This window comes from Carassius gibelio, chromosome B2 (assembly GCF_023724105.1).
Source record: "Carassius gibelio isolate Cgi1373 ecotype wild population from Czech Republic chromosome B2, carGib1.2-hapl.c, whole genome shotgun sequence".
NCBI classification, from domain to species: domain Eukaryota; kingdom Metazoa; phylum Chordata; class Actinopteri; order Cypriniformes; family Cyprinidae; genus Carassius; species Carassius gibelio.
This window is the reverse complement of record NC_068397.1, coordinates 27,986,955-28,007,898: the sequence shown is the minus strand read 5'-3', so window position 1 is coordinate 28,007,898 and position 20,944 is coordinate 27,986,955. Positions and strand designations below refer to the sequence as shown.

Here is a 20,944-nt window from a genome sequence, read left to right as displayed (position 1 = left end):
TCAAACAATCAAATGTGTTTATTAGAATGATAAAATCTCCATGTTGATTTACGTCCGAAAATAAGTGTGTGCTCCAGTACTGAGTCTTGTGTGTTCATGTGTGAAAGGTTTGTACGTCTATACATGTGAGATTATTTAAAAACCAACAAACGAACAAAACAGTTTTCACTGGATACCACCCCTGGACTTCTATACACAGGGACATTATATCATCGCCAGCGGAGGGGTGGAAATCAGGATTTGAGCTATGTACAGAGCAACTGAGTTTATGTAAACAACTCAACGTATCACTGATTCAGTCTTACACACAGCCCTTCACGTCGAAGGCAAATCTGTGTCGCCATTTACACTTTCGCACAAGATGTCAACAAGATCTTATCAAGAGATCAAGAATCATTTGCAAAGTCAGTGAAAACCAATAAATGTGATAATTTGTGGACCAAAAAAAGCAATGAAACATTGTGGATAAAGTCAAACACACATTGTTGGCCTTGATTATTGTACAATATTGTGCTTGTTGCAGCATGATCGGAGATAAAGACACTGGGTTATGACAGCAAGATCTTTTGAATACATTCACACCACATTCAACACTTTGTGTTGACAATAAAAGACCAGAATTAACACAGAATGGCACTGCGTGAAAAAGTCAATGTCACTCAACATCAATTTGAGCAGGTAGGCATAAAACGGAATGTGTGGAAACTTGTATCTTTTTATTGAAGGCAGTTTGTGTGTGTGTTTGTTTCTTGAGGTTTGAAAGAAAAAGGTCAGGAATTATACTGGGAACTAGAGTTAGCCTACTATTTTCTCAAGAAAAACAAGCAGTGGTTTTCCAGGCAAAACACGCTTCTACAGTATTAGCATGTTGTTGCTATGTGGTAGCTTACTAGCTTTTCTCTTTCAGGAGAAAAACATCCCTGTTTTGTCATCCACCAGGCAAGAAACTAAACTCTGTTCACTTAGAAAAGTAAAAGCAAACCTTAATAAACTGATCCATTTGAGATCACAAGTCACACTTTGAAGAAACACTTGTTTTGGCGTCTTCGTAGCTTAGTAGCAAACTTAGCGATTCCATTTTCTGTTGGCAAACGCTTATGAAGATGAATATGACACAGTTTCTTTTGAAGATTGTGAATTTGAACACTTGAAAACGTTGAGATCTTTATGATAAAAAGTATATGATATCTTCCTGACGTGCTTATTTCTTTACATATGGTTAGAATATTAGCATATGGCACATTTGCTACTTCCTGCATTTTATTACTTGCCTTAGAGTCCTTGACCTACAGGTAAGCAGCTATATCCATGCATTTCCTGCATACCGGGATCTATTTCCTGTGTTCTGGATCCTATTTCCTGCCTGGTGTATCTTCAATGCTGAAGAGAGGAGACCTAAATACATACACACAGTAATTTAAACTCATAAACACACACAGGCACACACACACACACAGTGCAATCAACCATGACTCTCCTTTCAGCTGGATTTATGAGCTAATCAATGTTCAACCGACCGTTGCACACAACTGCAAGAGTGTGTGTTTTCTGAGATCTTCGGCAATGGTGAGATCGTGCTCTCTAGGACAGAGAAGTATGCTTAAGTGATGTATGTAGCATGTGCTTTTAATAAGAGACATCTTGCAGGTGCATGAGAACCATTATTACATGCATTCCTGTGAACTGAAGTGTGTGTGGCAACTCATCTAATCAGACATCTGCTTACGATATCTAACAGACTGATGCTATTAGATGTTTAATTGCAAAGCTAGCCTATGTGGAAACGGACACTTGTGTGCGGGTCATGCAGAAAGAGGAAGTTGATGAAAAGGTTATTTTCCAAACCCTAGAGAGCCAACTTGTTGTCTAATGTCTTCTAAGGTAGAATCCAAACCAAAATGAACTTGACTTTTTTGAAACAATCTTTTTGGACAGCAACTCCATTAACAGTGTCTAAGGAGACATAGAAACTTGATTCTCAAAATAAAGTTAAATAAAGACGAAGGCATGTTACTTATCAAAGTTTTACATTTAAGGTTTTCATTACTTGATCTGAAATAAGACAGAACTATTATCAGAAGACAGAACTAATTATACCCTAATTGCAATGTAACTCACTTTGGATAAAACACCTGCCAAATTCATAAATGTAAACTCTGTCTGCCATCTTGAATGAAACTGCCTGAGAAAAAAGGCAACTCACTAGGGTTTGGAACAGAGCCAGAGAGTGTTTCTCTGTACATTTGATTATGATATTGTTAGATAATTAATGATATAAGGTCACAATGACTTAGGGACACATGACTGAAAATTGCAATCCTTGATCCCTGTTGATGATGAAGAATTTTCAAAACCAAAGTAAATAAATACAAAAGGAAGGGAAGTGTATTATGATGGATATGACAAGCAAAATGATTGGTTACTTCACTGAAAAACACACACCCAGTAATGTAACTGGCTTCAAATCACATGACATCTCTTGACTTTGCAGTCCTTTTAGTTCTCACACTGTGATTCCTTTTCTCTGGCTTCCCATTCTCGTTTGCTCTCTTTCAGAGTCCGGGGGAAACAAAAGGTCAAACAGCATCTTTAGGAAGAAGAGTCCAAGTGTCCTCAAGACAGTCTTTCTCTGTCTCTAATTGTGTCATTTTAGAAAACAGTGGGTGTTTTTCCCTCAGTTCTCTGTTCCATGTTACATTTTACGTACTGTGTAAAAAAAATGTCACTGTACAAAAAAGGATGAAACAAAACAAAAAGACCAAAAGATTTGGAATCCAGTGTGTTCATAAGTTCTCAGAGAGAACTCTATCAGAGTTTCTCTGATTAAACTCACAGAGCTACACAGAACACAGAAATTCATGTGGTTGAGGCCATGAAACTCGTCCAACCAAAGTTTTCTCTCTCTGTCTCTCTCTCTTGTAAAGTCTGAATTCAAGGCTGAGGTAATACTGATGTAAAGGCCTCAGCTCACTCGACAGAGAACAAAGTCATAAAACACAAAAGATTCCCAAGCATACAACAGAAAAAATCGTGTGTTTTCTATTCATACATTTTGGTCAAAATAATACATCAATGCAACTGTCATACTGGTAATCTTGCAAAGCAAAACATGAGACGGGGCCCCGCCCACATGTAGTGATGTCACACACAAGCCTTTATAATGGAAAAGAAAAAAATGCTGCTGATGGCGACAGACACTGTTGTTATTTTGGCTAATGTGGTTCTTTCTGTAATTTGCTTCTCTTTATTCTCCCATTTAGTATGCTGAAATAGTTTCAGTTCATCTTTCTATGAATCAGGGGTGTACTACTCAAGTCCGTCTTAAGCCAAGACTATATATTCAGGAGCATTTGGACTCAGGCTTGAATGAGCTGGTCTCGATCAGTCATGGAGAATATGCTCATGGACATGGACTTCAGTCTGAGTCCAGTATTGAAGGACTCAAGTACTACAACACTGCTACGTATGCTATGGAGAAAATTTACATTTGAATGGGCTACAAGAAGTTAGAACCAATCAATAATCACTGTGATGTGAAAACGATTCCGTAGTACAAGTTCAATCCAAATCTTTCCCTTCGACCAGTTAACCTGTCTAAATATGCTCCTACAGCATTTACACTGATGTAAATGGGGTGTCCTGTACGCCGGTAATCACAGCACTTTGTATAGAGTTTGGTATCAGCCAGAAACAACAACCACCGTTGACCGCTGAGTCATTACTCCAAGAAAGTGTTGGGTTCTTCCTCTTATTTTGAGTTAACAATTGTCCCAAATGAAATGCTGTCATTGTATCAAACTTACAAATCTGCTGAAAGAGTAACCTGCTAAAGAGAGTCAAGGTCTGAACAGATTCAGGGATAGATAGTCTTCAAGATGTCTACGGTTCTTTCCTCCATCTGATAAAGGCGCAATAAAGTATGGTAAGACATACTCATATGCAGTCAGTAAGAAGGAGAGCAACAGGGAAAAACACATCTCTGTCAGAGAAACCGAGATAAGAAAGAGTTGTTTCCAGTAGGAATGGCTGCTCTTCTCGTAGTCAGTGAGGTCCAGTTTTGGCTTTTCCTCATGCAAGCAGTTCCAGACAAATTAGTAAAAAGGATGACAAGCAGGTGAGGAAAGAAACAGAGAGAGAGAGATACAGAGAGCTGCTGTGATTGACCAGGTTGCCCTCCGCAGTCCACATGAGGTTTCAGCCACTCACGTTTCTACAATTTCCCACTCTTCACATCTTGGTTCCTCGCTGTTCACTGGCCTGTCGGTGTCCGATCGCTCCCTCCCTTCCCGAGCAGGTGGCTGAAGTCTGCCATGTCGATGATCCCCCGGGACCCGTGGAGCACAGAGCGCGTCAGTCCTGCAGGATGCTGGGAGGCTGGGGTGTAGTGGTGGCCCGTTGGAGGTATGCCATGACTGCTAAAGATGTAGCCTTCGTGGGTCCAGCGAAGAGGCTCTCCACTGTACTCTATCTGGGTGCTGGGCGCTGACACCACTCTCCGCCGGTCAGGGGAGTCTTGGGGAGTCATGGGGTAGTTGTAATCACCTGCCGATTTGCGGAGAAGAGTGCCTTGGCGTATTCCCTGATCCCGGTACTTGGAGAGAGAGACATAACGTTGCCGGTCGATACCAGTTTCAATGGCTTCCTCATGCCGTCGACCGGATCCTTGCAGGAGTTTAGAGCTGAGAAACAAAGTGGATGGTGGAGGTGGACATTGAGTTCCCACCGAACTCAAGAAGGTCTGGCTTTGGTCCCAACTGGATCCGGAATCGGACAGGCGTAACCCACGTTTCTGCTGCAGGGGAGTTTGCTCCGGTGTGGGGAGCAGACCTGGGTCCAAGTCGCCTGCTTTGACCCAACCATTCGGCATTACGAAGAGCGTCTCTCCCTGTGAACGTGGCCGGTCTGTGCCGCTGTGCCGGGATACACTCATCACAGAGCCTCTCCTGCTTTGTCCCATCATGCACCGTTCCTTCTCGTTCTTCCGCTGACTACTGGACGAAGGTGTGCTGCTATGTGAACGGTGGCGGTGTTTTTGACCCATGATCCAGCACACTGCCAAGCCTGAGAGTGCTGCCCCGGTGGAGAAAGCAGAAACTGCTGCGACAACCAGCAGATTCAAAGTAACAAGACTTTCGGGCTCATCCATAAAACTCTCACGTAACAGACCTGCAAAAAGAGAACAAAATATGTTACAAGAGAGGATTTTTTTCACACATATTAATTTATTTGGAATGCCATATAATTTCTCAATCCATGTGCCACTGATGTAACTTTTGACATATGATGCTGCTGACGTGTTTTCTGGCGTGCCCAATAGCAAAGATAACACGGCAGCAGCATAATACGTCATCAGCGTCAATGCAGTGTCGTGAATGCGGCCACAACAGACCCGGAAGAGAAGACAACGCTGAATAAAGTAGTTTTTTTTTTGGGGGACCAAAATTTATTTTTGATGCTTCAACAAATTCTAAATGACCCGCTGATGTCACATGGACGACTTTGAAGATGTTTTATTACCTTTCTGGACATGGACAGTATACCGTACATACATTTCAATGGAGGAACAGAAAGCTCTTGGACTAAATCTAAAATATCTTAAACTGTATTCCAAAAATGAACGGAGGTCTTACAGGTTTGGAACGACATGAGCGTGAGTTATTAATGACATAATTTTAATTTTGGGGTGAACTAACCCTTAAATTTTTTGTTCTTTTTAACGTATTGTGGCTTATTTCTTTATTCTTTATTTGCGACTAAGCTAATCTGCAGTGCGGTTTGTATATTGCCTTAGTCGATATGTCAATGAGATGTTGCGTCTGTGTTTTTTAATTTGCGTGTTGTTAGTAAACCAACCACAGAAATTTCCACTCCCATAGGTGCTGTTTTGGAATTGTGCTCTTGCACTAATTTGCCATGTTTTGTAAAATCGGCCCTTGAAGGCCATAAAGCAGTTTTGGGACTACTAAAAAACACTAACATCTACAACTAGTGACACTATTAAGGAGGACTAATCATTTAAAAACTGACACTTGAATGGCTTACAAAAGCATCAAAGAAGCTTCTCATGTCTTATGAAGGGGTGTGCAATTGATCTATTGAGTTTCTGTACATTACAGCCCTAGCAGTCGATCAGAAAACAAGAGGCTGTTGACTACAGTTGCTCCTAATTCGGTGAACTTGATACAGTGTGTGTTTCACTAGGCTAAGGCTGTGACCCTCCAGAGATGGAATATGACCTTAGAAACCTTGCATTTAAAAGTCCTCAGGAACCATGAACATGCAAACGCCACTGTCAATCACTGACCACGAGGAAACTTTGCAATTGAGATTCATCCTGGAAATGTGAGTGGATGCAAGAACTAAATGGGTCTAAAGAGATAATTCGATAAATTCAAAGAACGCAGCAGTTTTTGAAGTTGATGACTCATGCTTTTCATACTCTGCTTTCTAAAAGTTTTTCCTGGAATTGGCATTTGTGTAATCCTTCTTTCTTTTAACAGCATTTCTTGTACTCATTCTTTTGCAGTTCCCTGTGAGATGTCCTTGGTTTTAACCTCTCTTTTCCTCTATTATCTCCCTCTCTTGGCTTTCTTCTCGCTGAATATCTCTCCTCTAGCGGTGCCGTTTATGTGTGGGCTGTTAGACGTCTCAGAAATGAGAAGCTGTCAGACTCTGCATCTACTTCAGTATCCAAACTAGTAAATGTCTTGACAGTAAGAGGACTTTTAAAAGAACAGTTCACCCAAGTAGGAAAATTCTCTCATCAATTACTCACCCTCCCGTCAGTCTAAATGATTTTCCTTCTATTGTAGGCCACAAAAGGTGACAAACTGGTTTAGAATGACATGAAAAGGAGATAATGATTATTTTTGGGTGAACTGTTCATTGTTTGGTCACTCACTCTTTCACTTTTAGATGAATATTGTGTGAAGCCCTTCAAAGCATACTATGGGCCTGCCATCGTGGTAGTCCAGAATATAGCGTTAACAAAAACAAACGTATACATTTCTATTCATGCACAGACAGTGACATTATCACTTATACTCGCACATACATTCATACACAAACTTCAATTTTCTGATCTCTTCTTATATTCTCTCTCTCACATTCTCTGTTTTCTGTCTCAGCTGGAAATCACAGTTCTCATTGCGTTTGTTCATTGTAACAGCAGGGGTCTGCTGCACACAACACACTCAACAACTGAACCCTTTTTAAAATGTTTTGTTTCCTTTGAACATTCTTAAAGACTAAAAGAAAGATTTCTTGTAATGTGTGTGTGTGTGTGTGTGTGTTTGTGTCCTCAAGGGTGCAGAAATGCTTTCAAGCGACAGAAACCTCCTAACCATTGATAGATTTCTCTTATATCTTTGTATCATTTGTATGTGTAGCATATTTTCAGCTGGAAATTCAGCTTTGCCGTAACAGGAATAAATTCTATTTTAAAATGCATTGAAATAGAAAACAAATATTTGTATAATTTTAATAATAAGTGAAATTAAATAAAAACTACAATAATATTTCAAAATACCACTGTTTTACTCTATTTTTGATTAAATAAATGCAACCTTGTTGGGCATAAGAGACCTCTTTCAGCTGTAGTGTATTTAAAACAAATTAGTATATTTATGCAATACTGTCAAGACAAAGATAAAACAACTCACTGTGCTTGGCTGGATAACTTTAATAGCTTTATAAAGTAATCTAAAATGAACATTAACAGAACTATATGGCTAATTTTAATACGCTTGCCTGCTTCTGTCAAACTAAAGCAGCATCAAAGAGTGTGATTCAAACAAACTCTGTACAAACTCTTTTTTTCTCTCTCTCCTTTCTGATCTTTTTTGCCGTTCAGTGTTTCACTTGTCCTGGGCTCTTTAAAATATGTCTGAAATTCTGTGTGTTGGATGGAGTGAGAGAGGACAGAAGAATTTATTTTACAGATGCATTTCTATGGGCTAATTATATTATGAATGTGCCTAAATGTCTTTTCGCGGACCTCTTTAATTAGTCCCCATTTGCCTCTTGACGTTAGGGTTCATTTTGTTCTCCATGCTAATTCCGTCCCTCCCTTTCCTCCGTCTGTAAATACATCCTTCAGCCTCCAGCTTTATGTTTAGTGTTAAAGTGAGTAAACACACTATCACTGTACAGTATACAAGGCTTTTCTAAGGTTTAGAAATCTCTCTAGCTATATTCATAAAACCATATTTACAATAACATTGTAAATTACACACATAACAGCAAACATGAGTGGGTTGAGTACTGTATATGATCAGAGTCAATTCACAATAGCTTTGACATGTTTATGTATATCAAAAAATATACGTATGTATGTATACGTATGTATATGTATATTCACTTAAAAAAAAAAAAAATACTAACAAAAGCTAATTCAAAATATTAATAAATACCATAATAGAATACTGTAAACAAGCACACCACCCTGACCACTACACCATTTTAATTCCTTTTTTTTTTTTTTTTTTTTTTAGCAATTTTAATTACCTAAAATATAATATTAAAACTGTTAAAAGCCAGCCAAAAAGTCTAAAATAGATTTTAATGGCAGGATAAATTTTACAAATTCATAAATTTTACAGTTCAGTTTAGGCCAGAGAATCTACACCATGAGGTCGGGGCCCACTAGGGGGCTTTTTTAAATTTAAAATAATATATTATTATTAATAAAACATTCAAACTCGAAATTAAAATTAATGTCAAAATAACCCCCCTAAAAAGTTTAACCTTAAACAATTAATGACAGCTAAATAGTTTAATATATCAATGTCATGCCAATCTTTTTTTTTATGTTAATAAAAAAGAAAACAAGCAGCTTTGTCATAATAACTGCAGAAACACCTGTCAATTTTGGAAATACCTTTTGGACAGACAGGGGCCTTTGACTCAAAAGGTTTGAGATCCTCTGTTTTACGCTCATTGAGCAAATTGCTGAACTCAGTTTTATTCATACAGCACATATCAACCTGAATGTGCTCTCAAAATTCAGTTGTGTCTACTAAAAACTTCAGGAAGTCACCAAGAATTCATAGAATGCCATCATCATTCTTTTCCTGAATCAAAAATGAGCAATCCAAACAAGACAACTGTATTCTGCTGCAGTTCTCCATTTTTATCCTGAAACCCTCAAACAGAAACAGATTCCTTGAAAGTCCACACTTACTAAGCCATTGAACTTTAATCTGTTTCATTCAGTGTGACTCAGCTGAATCTATATGGCTGCAGTGATATATAGCCTCTTCTGTCTGAGTATCTGTGGCAGTCTGTTATGTCAAGAACCTCTCAAGAAGAGACTTGAGAACCTCACTGCTGTTCCACATTCTGCTAAATCTGAGCGCTTTGAGCCATGAAACCTGGAGAGATCGACAGAGAGTGTTTCATACGCTGCCAGATTTGCAAAATGCCATTAACAGAGGAAGGCGAATCTAAGCTTCTCATTGTTTGAAAATATAAACCATCTTTTGTCTTTTTAACAATATAAACACTGTCACTATCTCGCACCCAGACACCTCGTACTTTAAAGAAATCAATTAATTTCTAAAAAGAAAAGACTCTCTCGTTATCTTCTTCCATCTCTCCTGATGCAACCTGTGACTTTCTCGTGACTTTGACTGCTTGAGCAAAACTTTCGAACCAGACCAGACTGGATCTTTTCTGTATTGTTGAAGAGCTGCTAGAGAATTCTCTAGAGACGCGCTGAAGGTAGAGCGGGAAGCTAAAGGTCACATCCCAAACCGATTCACAAACTCACCGTCGCAGTCTCCGAGATGTGAGGTGTTTCCATATTCAACGTCCTGCACGAAAGGTAATCTGCGAAACAGGAGATAAACGGATTTGAACATTAACTGCAAATTTACAGATTAGATACACAACACATATTATATGCAAGTACGTGAATGCATGCACTTCTAGTTATGCAAACTCAATTTCATGCATCATTGCATTTAGAAATTTGTCCGAACACAGTTCAAAACACATTCAGACGCTGTTTTTTTTTTTTTTCAGGTCAGTGGCTGTTATGAAAAGAGAGAAATCTTACTGAACAATTTAGTTAAACTGTCATGTTTACCAAGCTACGTGAATAATAATACATCTGGTTTAAATGTGAACAGTATATATTTTTTATATTAAAGTTCCTTTTTTTTTTTTTTTTTTGGAATATGCAAATATGCAAACACTGTTCTTAGAACTAGTAGTCATGAAAACATTAATTGAATTTCCTCTGAATGCTATCTGAACATTCAAAAGTCCAGTTTTAAAAATTGTTAGAAAAATATTTAATATGTTTTTCTTGGCTAGGGGAACATTCCATATGATCAGTTTACAAACATTATGGGTAAGTTCATTTCAAAGTAGTAACATTAAAAAAATGTAGATAGCTAAAACATTTCAGAAAAAATTATATAAAAGTAAATGTTTTTGTGGTAACAAATTTGTTCAAAACTTTAATAGAACCTTAATCCAAATTTAGCTAACACATCAGCATTGGCTCAAGCAATGGCATGAGTGTGAGGGCGGGACTATGTTTGAACAGCCAATGACAGGTGTGTAGAGTGTTTTGGAAACCTGTGTAAAAACATTTACATCTGGTGACAGTAGTGGCGCAGAAATTGCACAGCGTTAACTGCGTAATAATTTAAGGGAAACTCTATCGCCCCCTTGAGTTGAGGATTAGAGTCATGTTGAATACAACAGGGCAGGATGCATGCAACGGCAAGCATTTATATTTGTGTAGAGTATGTTTCTGGTTTTCTATCTAACCTGGTGCCGGGTCTCAGGAGTGAGCAGGTACTTCCTTTGGTCCAGCCGCAGTATGGATCTCTGGATGCGATGCAGTTTCTACACGCACACACACACACACACACACACACACACACACACACACACAAACAATGTTTGTCAATGTTATTACAGAGGACAATACTGACCTCCTCTATAACGAATACAGGAAACAAAACTGGACAACAGAAATGATGAATTATAGAGAGTGAAACAGATAAAGAGTGACAGACATGACTCAGACATTCAGCTGCAGTCTCATATTTTCTCATATCTGTTTCTCCAGCTATTCAAGGTCACTTCAATAAAAACATAAAATTACAGTATATACATAATAGTAATACACACACACACACACACACACACAATGCATTGTATTTTTCATAGGAATACCAAAATAACACATAAAATTTTACATTAATTTGGCATGTATTCAAATTGAAATATAATGCTTTTACCGCTTATAAAAAAATACTAATTTAAAGTGGACAGACATCCAAACCACAATAAATAAATAAATAAATTAATTTTTAATAGCTTTGTACATAATTACCAATGCACCACTACAGTTTGCCATTTAAATGTATAGAATTTAAAACAATGCATCTACGTTTAGTACTGTATTCTTTGTTTGGCATCTATTTGAGCTTGGGCATGGAGGAAAAGGGGTTTTTAAAGTTGTGTACAGTGTAAAAAAATAACAAATAAAAATAAGATCATTTGAGAATATTTCACAAGAAAATACTTCAGTATTTCTACTTAAATGTTAAATTCAATGTGTTACTTGTGGTTTCTCTGTACTGTAATTATTTGTAGAATTTAATCAATTTTTTTTCTAAGCGAAGAAGTTAATCCTACACATTGTTTCCATGCGTGTACCACCCAAAGCAACACGGGCTGCTGGTGCAAGACCTATTTGAGCGGCACATGGTGCTGCAGACGTATGAAGTGGATTGGAGGGACTTGAGCGGGTGCAGATGGCACTGTACCGCATCCCGCAAGACGAGAGAGAACGTCATGCAGACTCAGTCGAAGCCTCTTCCATTAATCACGGCTGAATTACACCAGAACTTTACTGCTTCACAGGAACAGACCCTTCCAAGTGTGCTGTACGGGAGACGGGCCAGAAGGAGTCTGTGTGTGTGTATCTGAAGGAAACTGTAAAAGCTGGGTCACAGTAATTTAAAAGCCGCTGATGAAGCAGTGTGCATTTGGGTGGCACAATTTACTTTAAGATGGAAAACGAGGGTGTGTGTGAATGAGAGTGTGCTTAATCAATGTACAGACTGAAGATGTGTGTGTTTCTTACTTCATGCATCTGGAGTGCAGTTGGCAGCGTGCGACAGGCACTCGCACCACGCAGGAATGGAACGCTAACAGGAGTGTGTGACTGGGTTTGTCCAGGGTCAGAGAGAGAGGCTGCCTCGCCTGCACAGAGTCATCGCCGCACCTACACACACACACACACATTGAAGACATCAATTCAACCCCTCGTGCACTTTTACAACCAAACACTTCCTAGAACATGGTTACACACACTCATTAAACCCCAACAGCTTCACATCAGCGTCTCCATGAGTCATGAACACATTAACATAAAGTGTGACCACCCGCACTCAGCGGTGGGACGGAGACATTCTACCTCATTTCACATGCAAACAGGTAAGCCAATCACTACAGAGCTTATTTACTGTATGCATTGAACATGCATCATATGTCATTTACAACGTTTTAAAGGTACAGTAGCAAAACGGTGTCAAAGAGAGTGCAAACCTAAAGAGATTTTCCAAAAGACTAATAGGATGGAAAGTAAAACTGAGGACAAGTAAAAACATATATGTTTATTATGAATTAAAACAATATTCATTTAATACAATTAAAAAAAAAAATTATCCACTCAAAACCAATGTAGTGAATTATTCAAAATGTACCCTTTTATACTTAATTGTGATATTGTGATGAAGAAAGTTAACCAATATGATTACCATTTTAAACATTTATAAAATTATAATAAAAAAAATGATTTTAAGAATATTTTACCTATTTAGTATATAATTTTACTAGATTATGTTTAGGTAGTTTTTTTTTAAATAAATGAATGAATGAATGAATGAAAGCAGTCTTTTACTGTCAAATAGGCTGCAATTGTTTGTTGAAAAATACAGTAAAACAGCAATATTGTGATACATTATTACAATTTACAGTAATATAACTCTATCTGTAATATTTTAAAATGTAATTATTCCTGTGATGCAAAGCTGAATTTTCATGAATGTATCCTTAGTAAATAAAGTATGATGAGAAATAACACATAAATAAATAATGAACAGCTAATTTACAGACCCTAATCTCTCCAGAATGCCCTACCTATTCAATTTCTGACTTGTAATTTAGTAAATTCCACTTCCTGTCATTTAACTTCAACTTTCCAGCTTGTAAACAATTTCTTAAATTCTGATTTTCATCCAGCCTTGTTCTCGATCCAGTTTCCTCACTCTTTCTCTTCACTAATCTCCTGTTCTTTACTGTCTGTGGCTATAAAAAAGTGGCAAACAGCCCAAAAAATACACATTAAAAGAGATTCAGTCAGAGTTGGTATGTTTCCAACACACATTAAGTGTCAAGCTGCTAATAAGGCATTAAATTACCTCACCATCTCTGATTAAATGACAACAGAGAAACCCCCCATCAGTAGCTCTACAGATATCAGACCTGTAATCTAAACACTGATAAATAGCTGGAAGATGAATGAGACATATTACAGGAATTTGGGTGAGAGTTTTGGATGGCATCCAGAGAACACCTGAGGCAAGACAGAAGGTCAAGCAGACACAGTGATCTCTTTGTTTCAAGTGTGTGTGTGTGTGTGTGTGTGTTTCTCAGCGAGCGCTGTGTCCTGCTGAGAACCTTATCTCAACCGCCACACAACTCGCCTTCATCTCCCAGCATGCATCTCTCTGAATCTTAATGTTCAAACAGGTATTGCCTTACATCTTCAAAACCCCAGCCATGTTTTCATCCATCAGAGCACCACACACACACACACACACACACACACACACACACACACAAAATAATCATAAAATCGTTTTTCTTCCTTTTGCTTTTGAGGATATTTTCAGAGGTGCTGTGTGTTAGTTTGTTTATTTGTGGATAAAAAGCATGGATTTATTTCTTTAGTTGCATTTGATACTGAACATCTTTTACTATTTGACAGTGCTAAAAGTTTTAATCCAGGGCTAAACGTCAACAACAGTAAACAACTGTGGGAAATAAAATATGATTTTTGGAAATAAATGAAGTCGGGAAACAGATTAAAGGATACCAAGGACAAAACAGCTTTATCTCCGCTCTGTGTCCGAATTCGTCCCTTATCAGAAGCCAGGGAGTCATCAATGCATGTCCAAAACCAATGCAACATTTTGTCCACTATGATGCTTTTATCTTTTTGAAGGCAGCACAGATATCGCTCTCTTGGGTTGTCATATTCTTAATTACGGAAATTGTTTTGCAATACAATTTTTCAGAAAAGTAATGTTTAAATCTGCAAATGAGGCAGCAAATGAGGCAATGTCCAACTAAATGTGCACTAATTTGCATATAATTCCAGAACTGAAATATGAACATTGGATAAAATAAAGTTCAAAATTCATTTTGTTGACCTTGTTGATCAGAATTAAAGGTTTTTGCAGCAGGATATCTGCTTTTATCACTCCATCAATCAGAAAACAATCACCATATTTAACATTTACAGCATTATTCAATTGGCTAAAACTATTGGATAAGAACTGAACTGAGCTGATGATGATTCTGGTTAAGAAGAAATCCCTTCACCTTTCTGGGTTGTAGCCCTCCAGCTCTTCCAGAAAGGTGTTGGTGTTGGAGTACGGGTTCTCCGGGCTGGGTGTGATGAGGAACTTGAGAACGGTTCCCCTGGTGGATCCGAGGAACACCACAGTGCGATTGCGATGTGGACCTGCCTCAGTGTCCACCACCATAGTGTTCAACTGGTACCTTAAAAGTGTGGGAAACAGAACAATATGCACACTATTACAGAGGTGTATTGCTTTTATAAAGCAGTTGCAACCTCAATATGATGAAAGACAATAAAGGAGAACTTTTCAGGCAATAATATATTTCATCATGCTAAATGTAAGCTGTTTACAGTACCCAAATAAAATAGTGCTTTAAAATCAGCACAAAACTGCATTTGCAAGCCATTTTGCAACCATGATGTGATATATTTCCAAGGGAAGCAGAATACTGAATAAGAAAAAAACAATGTAACAATATATTATTTTCCCCACCCACATGGCCTAGTTGCAATTCTGATGAATAAAACAATCCTTTCATGGGTAAACCAAGTTATTACAAATTGAATAAACTTTGCAAAGATATATTTTCTTTAGAATAGCATTCATTGATGAATTGTGCACTGAAACATTAAGAAAGTAAATAAGGTTCAGTTGATCCGTTGAATTCGGCTGATAGCTTCAAACATAAATCAGATTTTAGTGCTGCCGCTATCTGTTTTAAACCATTATTCTTAACACAGCTTATGAAATAATTAAAAAGTGATGTCAGAGATAAGGTTTGTAAATACTCTCTCTATTGAGACTTGAGAAGATTAGGTGTAAAAAGACTTATTTGGATTAAAGTCAGCAAACACAACGCGTCTCTGACGGCTCACAATAGCTTCTACTTTCTGTGTACTTTTACTTTATTGTAATGATTACAAAAAAAAAAATACAATTGAGCTGTCTATTTTTCAAGTCAGTGAAATCTTTATGAGGAGTTATTCACTAAAGTTTATTCAAGATAACCATTCAGCCAAAATGGTCTGTTATTGAATATGAATCAAATGTACACCAGAGTACCACTGTCCTTTGTGTCAATTTACATCTAGTTATCTTGAAGCAACCCAGTGGCCGTTTCAATCACATTTTTAAAAGCGAGATGATTTATAGCTATATTTTTCCTGAAGGCCTCAGGCAATTTACTCCCTGCAGAAGCACTTCTGGAGTTTAGATTTATATTTTAACTAAAGTTTTTTTTCCCACTAACCTTGAGAGACACTATAGGAACACTCTTAATAGGAATGCTCACAGAATGATGTCCGTTGAGTGTAGATGCTGAACACTAACCACACTACAGCAGAGCTCGGACTCTGATTCCTGAGTTCAGTTTAAGCAGTACGGCTTTTAGCAGACCTTGAGAATGACGTTTCACCTTTTCAACTCTCTGCAACACACTTCATGTAGCTAGCATCTTTCCACAACGCCTGTGTTGAGTAGTGTACTCATCTTACCGGACCATAGTCTTGACTATCCACGGTCTGTGTCCGAGCAAAGGAACCGCTTCATCCATCAGAGGATGAGTTTTGATGAAATTCAGCACTTCGTCGGGAAGGCTGTTGGAGGAGCTGAACCTTGACCCCTGGACAGCACATCCTCCAGGCCTAGGAAAGAAAAAGAAAGTAAAAAAAAATATGGTATAAATAACCAGAGATAGATAGGTAGATGGATGGATGAACAGAATGACAGATAGAATGATGGATGGATGGAATGATAGATCAATAAATGGATAGATGGAATGATAGATCAATGGATGGATGGATGAATGGATGGATGGATGAATAGAATGATGGATGGATGGAATGATAAATCAATAGATAGATAGATAGATAGATAGATAGATAGATAGATAGATAGATAGATAGATAGATAGATAGATAGATAGATAGATAGATAGATAGATAGATAGATAGATAGGGGAATGGATGGATGGATGGATGGATGGATGGATGATCAATAGATATATGGATGAATGAATAAACAATAGATAGAATGATGGATGGATGGATGGATGGATGGAATGACTGATGGATGAATAGAATGAAAGATAGAACAATGGATAGGTAGATGGATTGAATGAAAGATGGATGGATAAATAGAAGTATAGATTGATAGATACATAACTAGATGGATAGATAGAGATAGATTGATATATAGATGGATGGATGAATCCGATGACAGACAGAGTGACAGATAGAATGATGGATGGATGAATAGACCAGTGGATGAATGGATAGATGGATTAATAGAATGATAGATATAATGATGGATGGATGGAATGACCGATTGACATATTGATGTGGATGAATAAAATGAGAGATAGAACAATGGATAAATGGATGGATGGAACAACAGAAGGATGGATGAATAGAACGATAGATAATCTATAGATAGATGGATGGATAGACAGAGAGATAGACTGATAGATAAATGTATGGAAGGATGAACAGAATGACAGAATCAGGAATAGATGAATGGAACGATCAGTCAGTAGATAGATGAGTGGATGGATGAATAGACCAATGGATGGATGGATGAATAGAATGATAGATAGAATGATGGATAGATGGATAGAATGATAAATTGATATACCGTCATTCCTCAAATAAAAGCCGGGGCCTTTATTTACCTGAACTGCAGAAGGTAACAGGCTTTTATTTGAAGCAGGCTTTTATTTCTAATTCCATCTGTTTGATAAATAATTTTTTTAAATAACCCGTTTTAAATTAAAAGCGATAGTGTTCCAGCGGACAGAGATCATAACATTACCACAGGATCAGTTCAGAATCAATCACCAAAAGAATCAGTTCGGTTCGGATGCGCTCTGTGTGTCAGTCTGCTGTGATTCACGCCGAATCACTCATGTTCGGTGTCATCAGCTCCTCGGTTCTCGAATCAGTCATGTCCGACAGAAACGCTTCTCGGTTCAGTGTACTGGTGATCTGAAAACCGATGCCACCGGTTCTTAACTCGAGAATGAGGCGTGTACGTTCGTTATCTGGCTCTGCTGCACAAATTTTCCCCCGGCCTTTATTTAAGACCGGCCTTTATTTGTCCGTGTTGACCATGCCCTCGGCCACTATCAGAGGCACGGCGTTTATTTGACTACCTGTTTTGGATGGATGGATGGATGGATGGATGGATGGATGGATAGATAGATAGATAGATAGATAGATAGATAGATAGATAGATAGATAGATAGATAGATAGATAGATAGATAGATAGATAGATAGATAGATAGATAGATACCTGGGTTTAGGTACTTGTTCATCAGGTACAGGTGTCCAGATGGATTCTGGTGATTTCTGCTCTTTGAATCTGCCCTCAAACACACGTGCCAGCTGCTGCATGTCAAACGCACACACCGCCGAGCCAGGGATGCTGGGTAGACACAGAGAACAAGAGGGTCAAGACACATCACTGAACCAATCCACACCTCAAACACACACACACACACTCACAGTCTGACACATTTTCACAAGCACACACACACACACTGTTACCCGAAGCCAAAGTGACATGTCACAACAAGACCATTCGTTTTTCTGGAGCTGACAGACTAATCGACCAATCTGCCTCTGCTGCATCTCATTAGAGTCTCCACAGCCAATCACATCAGACTGATAAAAACTCAAGAGCAAACTCACCACATTTACATACAGCTATTATGTAGCACATAAGCATAATACATATACAAATATGGAATCCTTTTTCACATTTCCGTGATGCTTTTAGGTCACTATAAGCTTTCAATTTATGAAAAAAAAATATGAAAACCATCTGTGTTTCATGAAAGAAACAAAAACTTTTTGAAAAGACATGATGATGAATATATGATGTCAGTTTTATTTAATTTTTTGGGGGGTGAATTCTTCCTTTTAAAAGCAAAATATGAAACAAAAAGGAAATCATAGATCAGTCAGACACAGAAGGAAGCTATAAAATGAACTGCCAGGATGGGCAAGTGTACAGCCCGATGGTGTGTGTGTGTGTGTGTGTGTTCTGGTCTGCAGGTGTTCACCATGTGTTCCAGGGCAGCTTGTTTCTCTCTCTCCTCCACTCCCAAGCGGTGGGAGGTCAGATGGACTGTTGAGGAAACTTGGATCCTCTTATCTGTCCAGATTTCAGCTTTTAGCCACAAGACCACAAATCTTATCCAAGGCTTGTTGTGAACCACAGCCATATGCAAAATATTAAATTATAACTAATGCATACACACAGAAATTCATACTTCTAAAGCACTGTTAAAATGTTTGGAGTGAATAAGAAATTTCTTTTTATTCAGCAAGTTAAATTTAATAAAAATGTTTTTTTTTTAATTAAATTGATCATAAGTGACAGCAAAGACATATAATACTTTATATAATAATCTATATAATTTTACAAATAAAATAAATGCTGTTCTTTCAACTTTTTTATTTATTAGATAATCCTGAAAAAAAGTATCTGTTTCCACAAAAACATGAAGCAGCACATTTGCTTTCAATATTGATAATAACTACCAAATCGTCATATTAGAATGATATCTGAAGGATCATGTGACAATGAACTGGAGAAAATTACATTTTATAATATATATATTAAAATATAAAACAGTTATTTTAAACTGTAAGAATATTTCACAATATTACTGTGTTTAGAGTATTTTTGATTAAATAAATGGACCCCATAAGAGACATCTTTTGAAAACTTAATAAAAAATATTGTAGTATAAAATATTAATGTATTTTAAGCAAAATTATCTAAACATAATCTAGTAGAACTATATAAAAAATTATATATTTTATATTTTTACTTAATATATATTAGATGAAATTTTAAAAGATGCTTATCATTATTAGTTTTCTTTTAACACATTTTAGTTTTTTATTACTATGAAATAATTATAACCCCCCATCCCCCTCTCTGTATAAATGAATGTAGGTTTTTACTTGCTCTCAATTTCAATTTTCATCCTATTATTATTTTGCTACATCCTTTTCATTTTGTAAAAAACATTTACATCCAGGACGTTATCATTTTTGTTGGGACAACAAACGTGTAAACACTGTATTAACCACAGGTGTGATTCACACATGGCCCCATCAGCTGCTCTCAGAACATGTGTGTTTGGAGCACAGTGACACATATGGCAAGTTCTGTGTGGTGTCCCGCTGAATCTGGAGAGACAGGATTGTCTGCACCCCTCACCTGACATCAGACCTGCTGAGCCAACGCCGGATAACATTTGGCCAATACTGCACCTCATGGTCCTTTATCTAAAATGACAGTCCTGTGGCAAATCCAAGCCCTCGCACCTCCAACAAAACTCTAAAAGAGCCTCAAACAAAATTAACTTTGAACCAGAGAACCCTGCAAACTTTGATGAATCCACTGAATATCATCATCATCATCAAAGAAAAAGGAATCTGGTTTAGCAGGCTGGTTTTAGAGGGGTTTTGAACACTTCTTTAGATGGTCAGGCTGGGAGACCAACTGACCAACCAGCCATAACCAGATGAACACCAGCTTGACCAGCTTAAACCAGCTAAAAACAGCCAATCTGCATATGCTGGTTTTAGCTGTGTATTTAGCGGTGAGATTACATTTAGCTTTCTTCTGGCTTAAAATAATCTCTGAGCTACTGTACGACTTGTGGAAGTTTATAGAAATAGCAGCAATAAAAGGTTAATTAAAAAAGTTAAATAAAAAATGTATCATTTTACTTAATAGTTTTGCATGCCATTTCATCTGTATTAGAGTACAGTGTTATTTTAGTTTTTTTATATACTATTATAGATTTATCAGACACTGAAAAAAAATGTTACTCAACCCAATGGAATCATTTATGGGAAATGATTTTGATGCAAACTTGAATTTGAGACAATAACATTATCCTGATGACAATGCTGTGCAATTGAGTCTTTCCACATTCCACACTAAATAAAACCGAAGCAGATAAGACAGCTCCAGAGCAATCATGGCATTCGGATATGACGAGGTCTGCTCATTCAATTCTAATCATTCCATTTCTGCTCAGTTCCGCTCTAATATCCCCCACTAATAGATACACGCAAAATACGGGCTCTGATCTGTTAAATATGGACTATTGGTAATTGACGGGCTTAGGGAATGAAGGGTCTCATTTGGAAAATTTGGAAAATGTGTGCAGATTGATGGACAGAAATGCCGCAGTGGGCTTGGTGTTAATGGACTGATTTGGAGACGGGCCTGAGCCGCCGCCTGCCACGCTTATGGAGGACATCTGTGCCAAAAATTACACCAAATTAACAGAGATGTCACTGGATGGCAT

The 20,944-nt window shown here is 37.6% G+C and overlaps 1 protein-coding gene across 1 annotated transcript in view; it reads right to left on the bottom strand.

Moving 5' to 3' along the window:
- The window catches only part of LOC127950868 (semaphorin-6B-like), a 108,319-nt gene continuing 87,375 nt past the window's right edge, over window positions 1-20,944 (bottom strand). The window contains exons 11-17 of the mRNA XM_052548219.1: window positions 17,902-18,033; window positions 16,106-16,255; window positions 14,632-14,811; window positions 12,107-12,247; window positions 10,780-10,857; window positions 9,770-9,828; window positions 1-5,166 (exon numbers count right to left, since the gene is read on the bottom strand). Coding sequence (XP_052404179.1) covers window positions 4,250-5,166; window positions 9,770-9,828; window positions 10,780-10,857; window positions 12,107-12,247; window positions 14,632-14,811; window positions 16,106-16,255; window positions 17,902-18,033 — 1,657 coding nt within the window. The 3' untranslated portion in view covers window positions 1-4,249. The remainder of the gene's footprint in view (window positions 5,167-9,769; window positions 9,829-10,779; window positions 10,858-12,106; window positions 12,248-14,631; window positions 14,812-16,105; window positions 16,256-17,901; window positions 18,034-20,944) is intronic.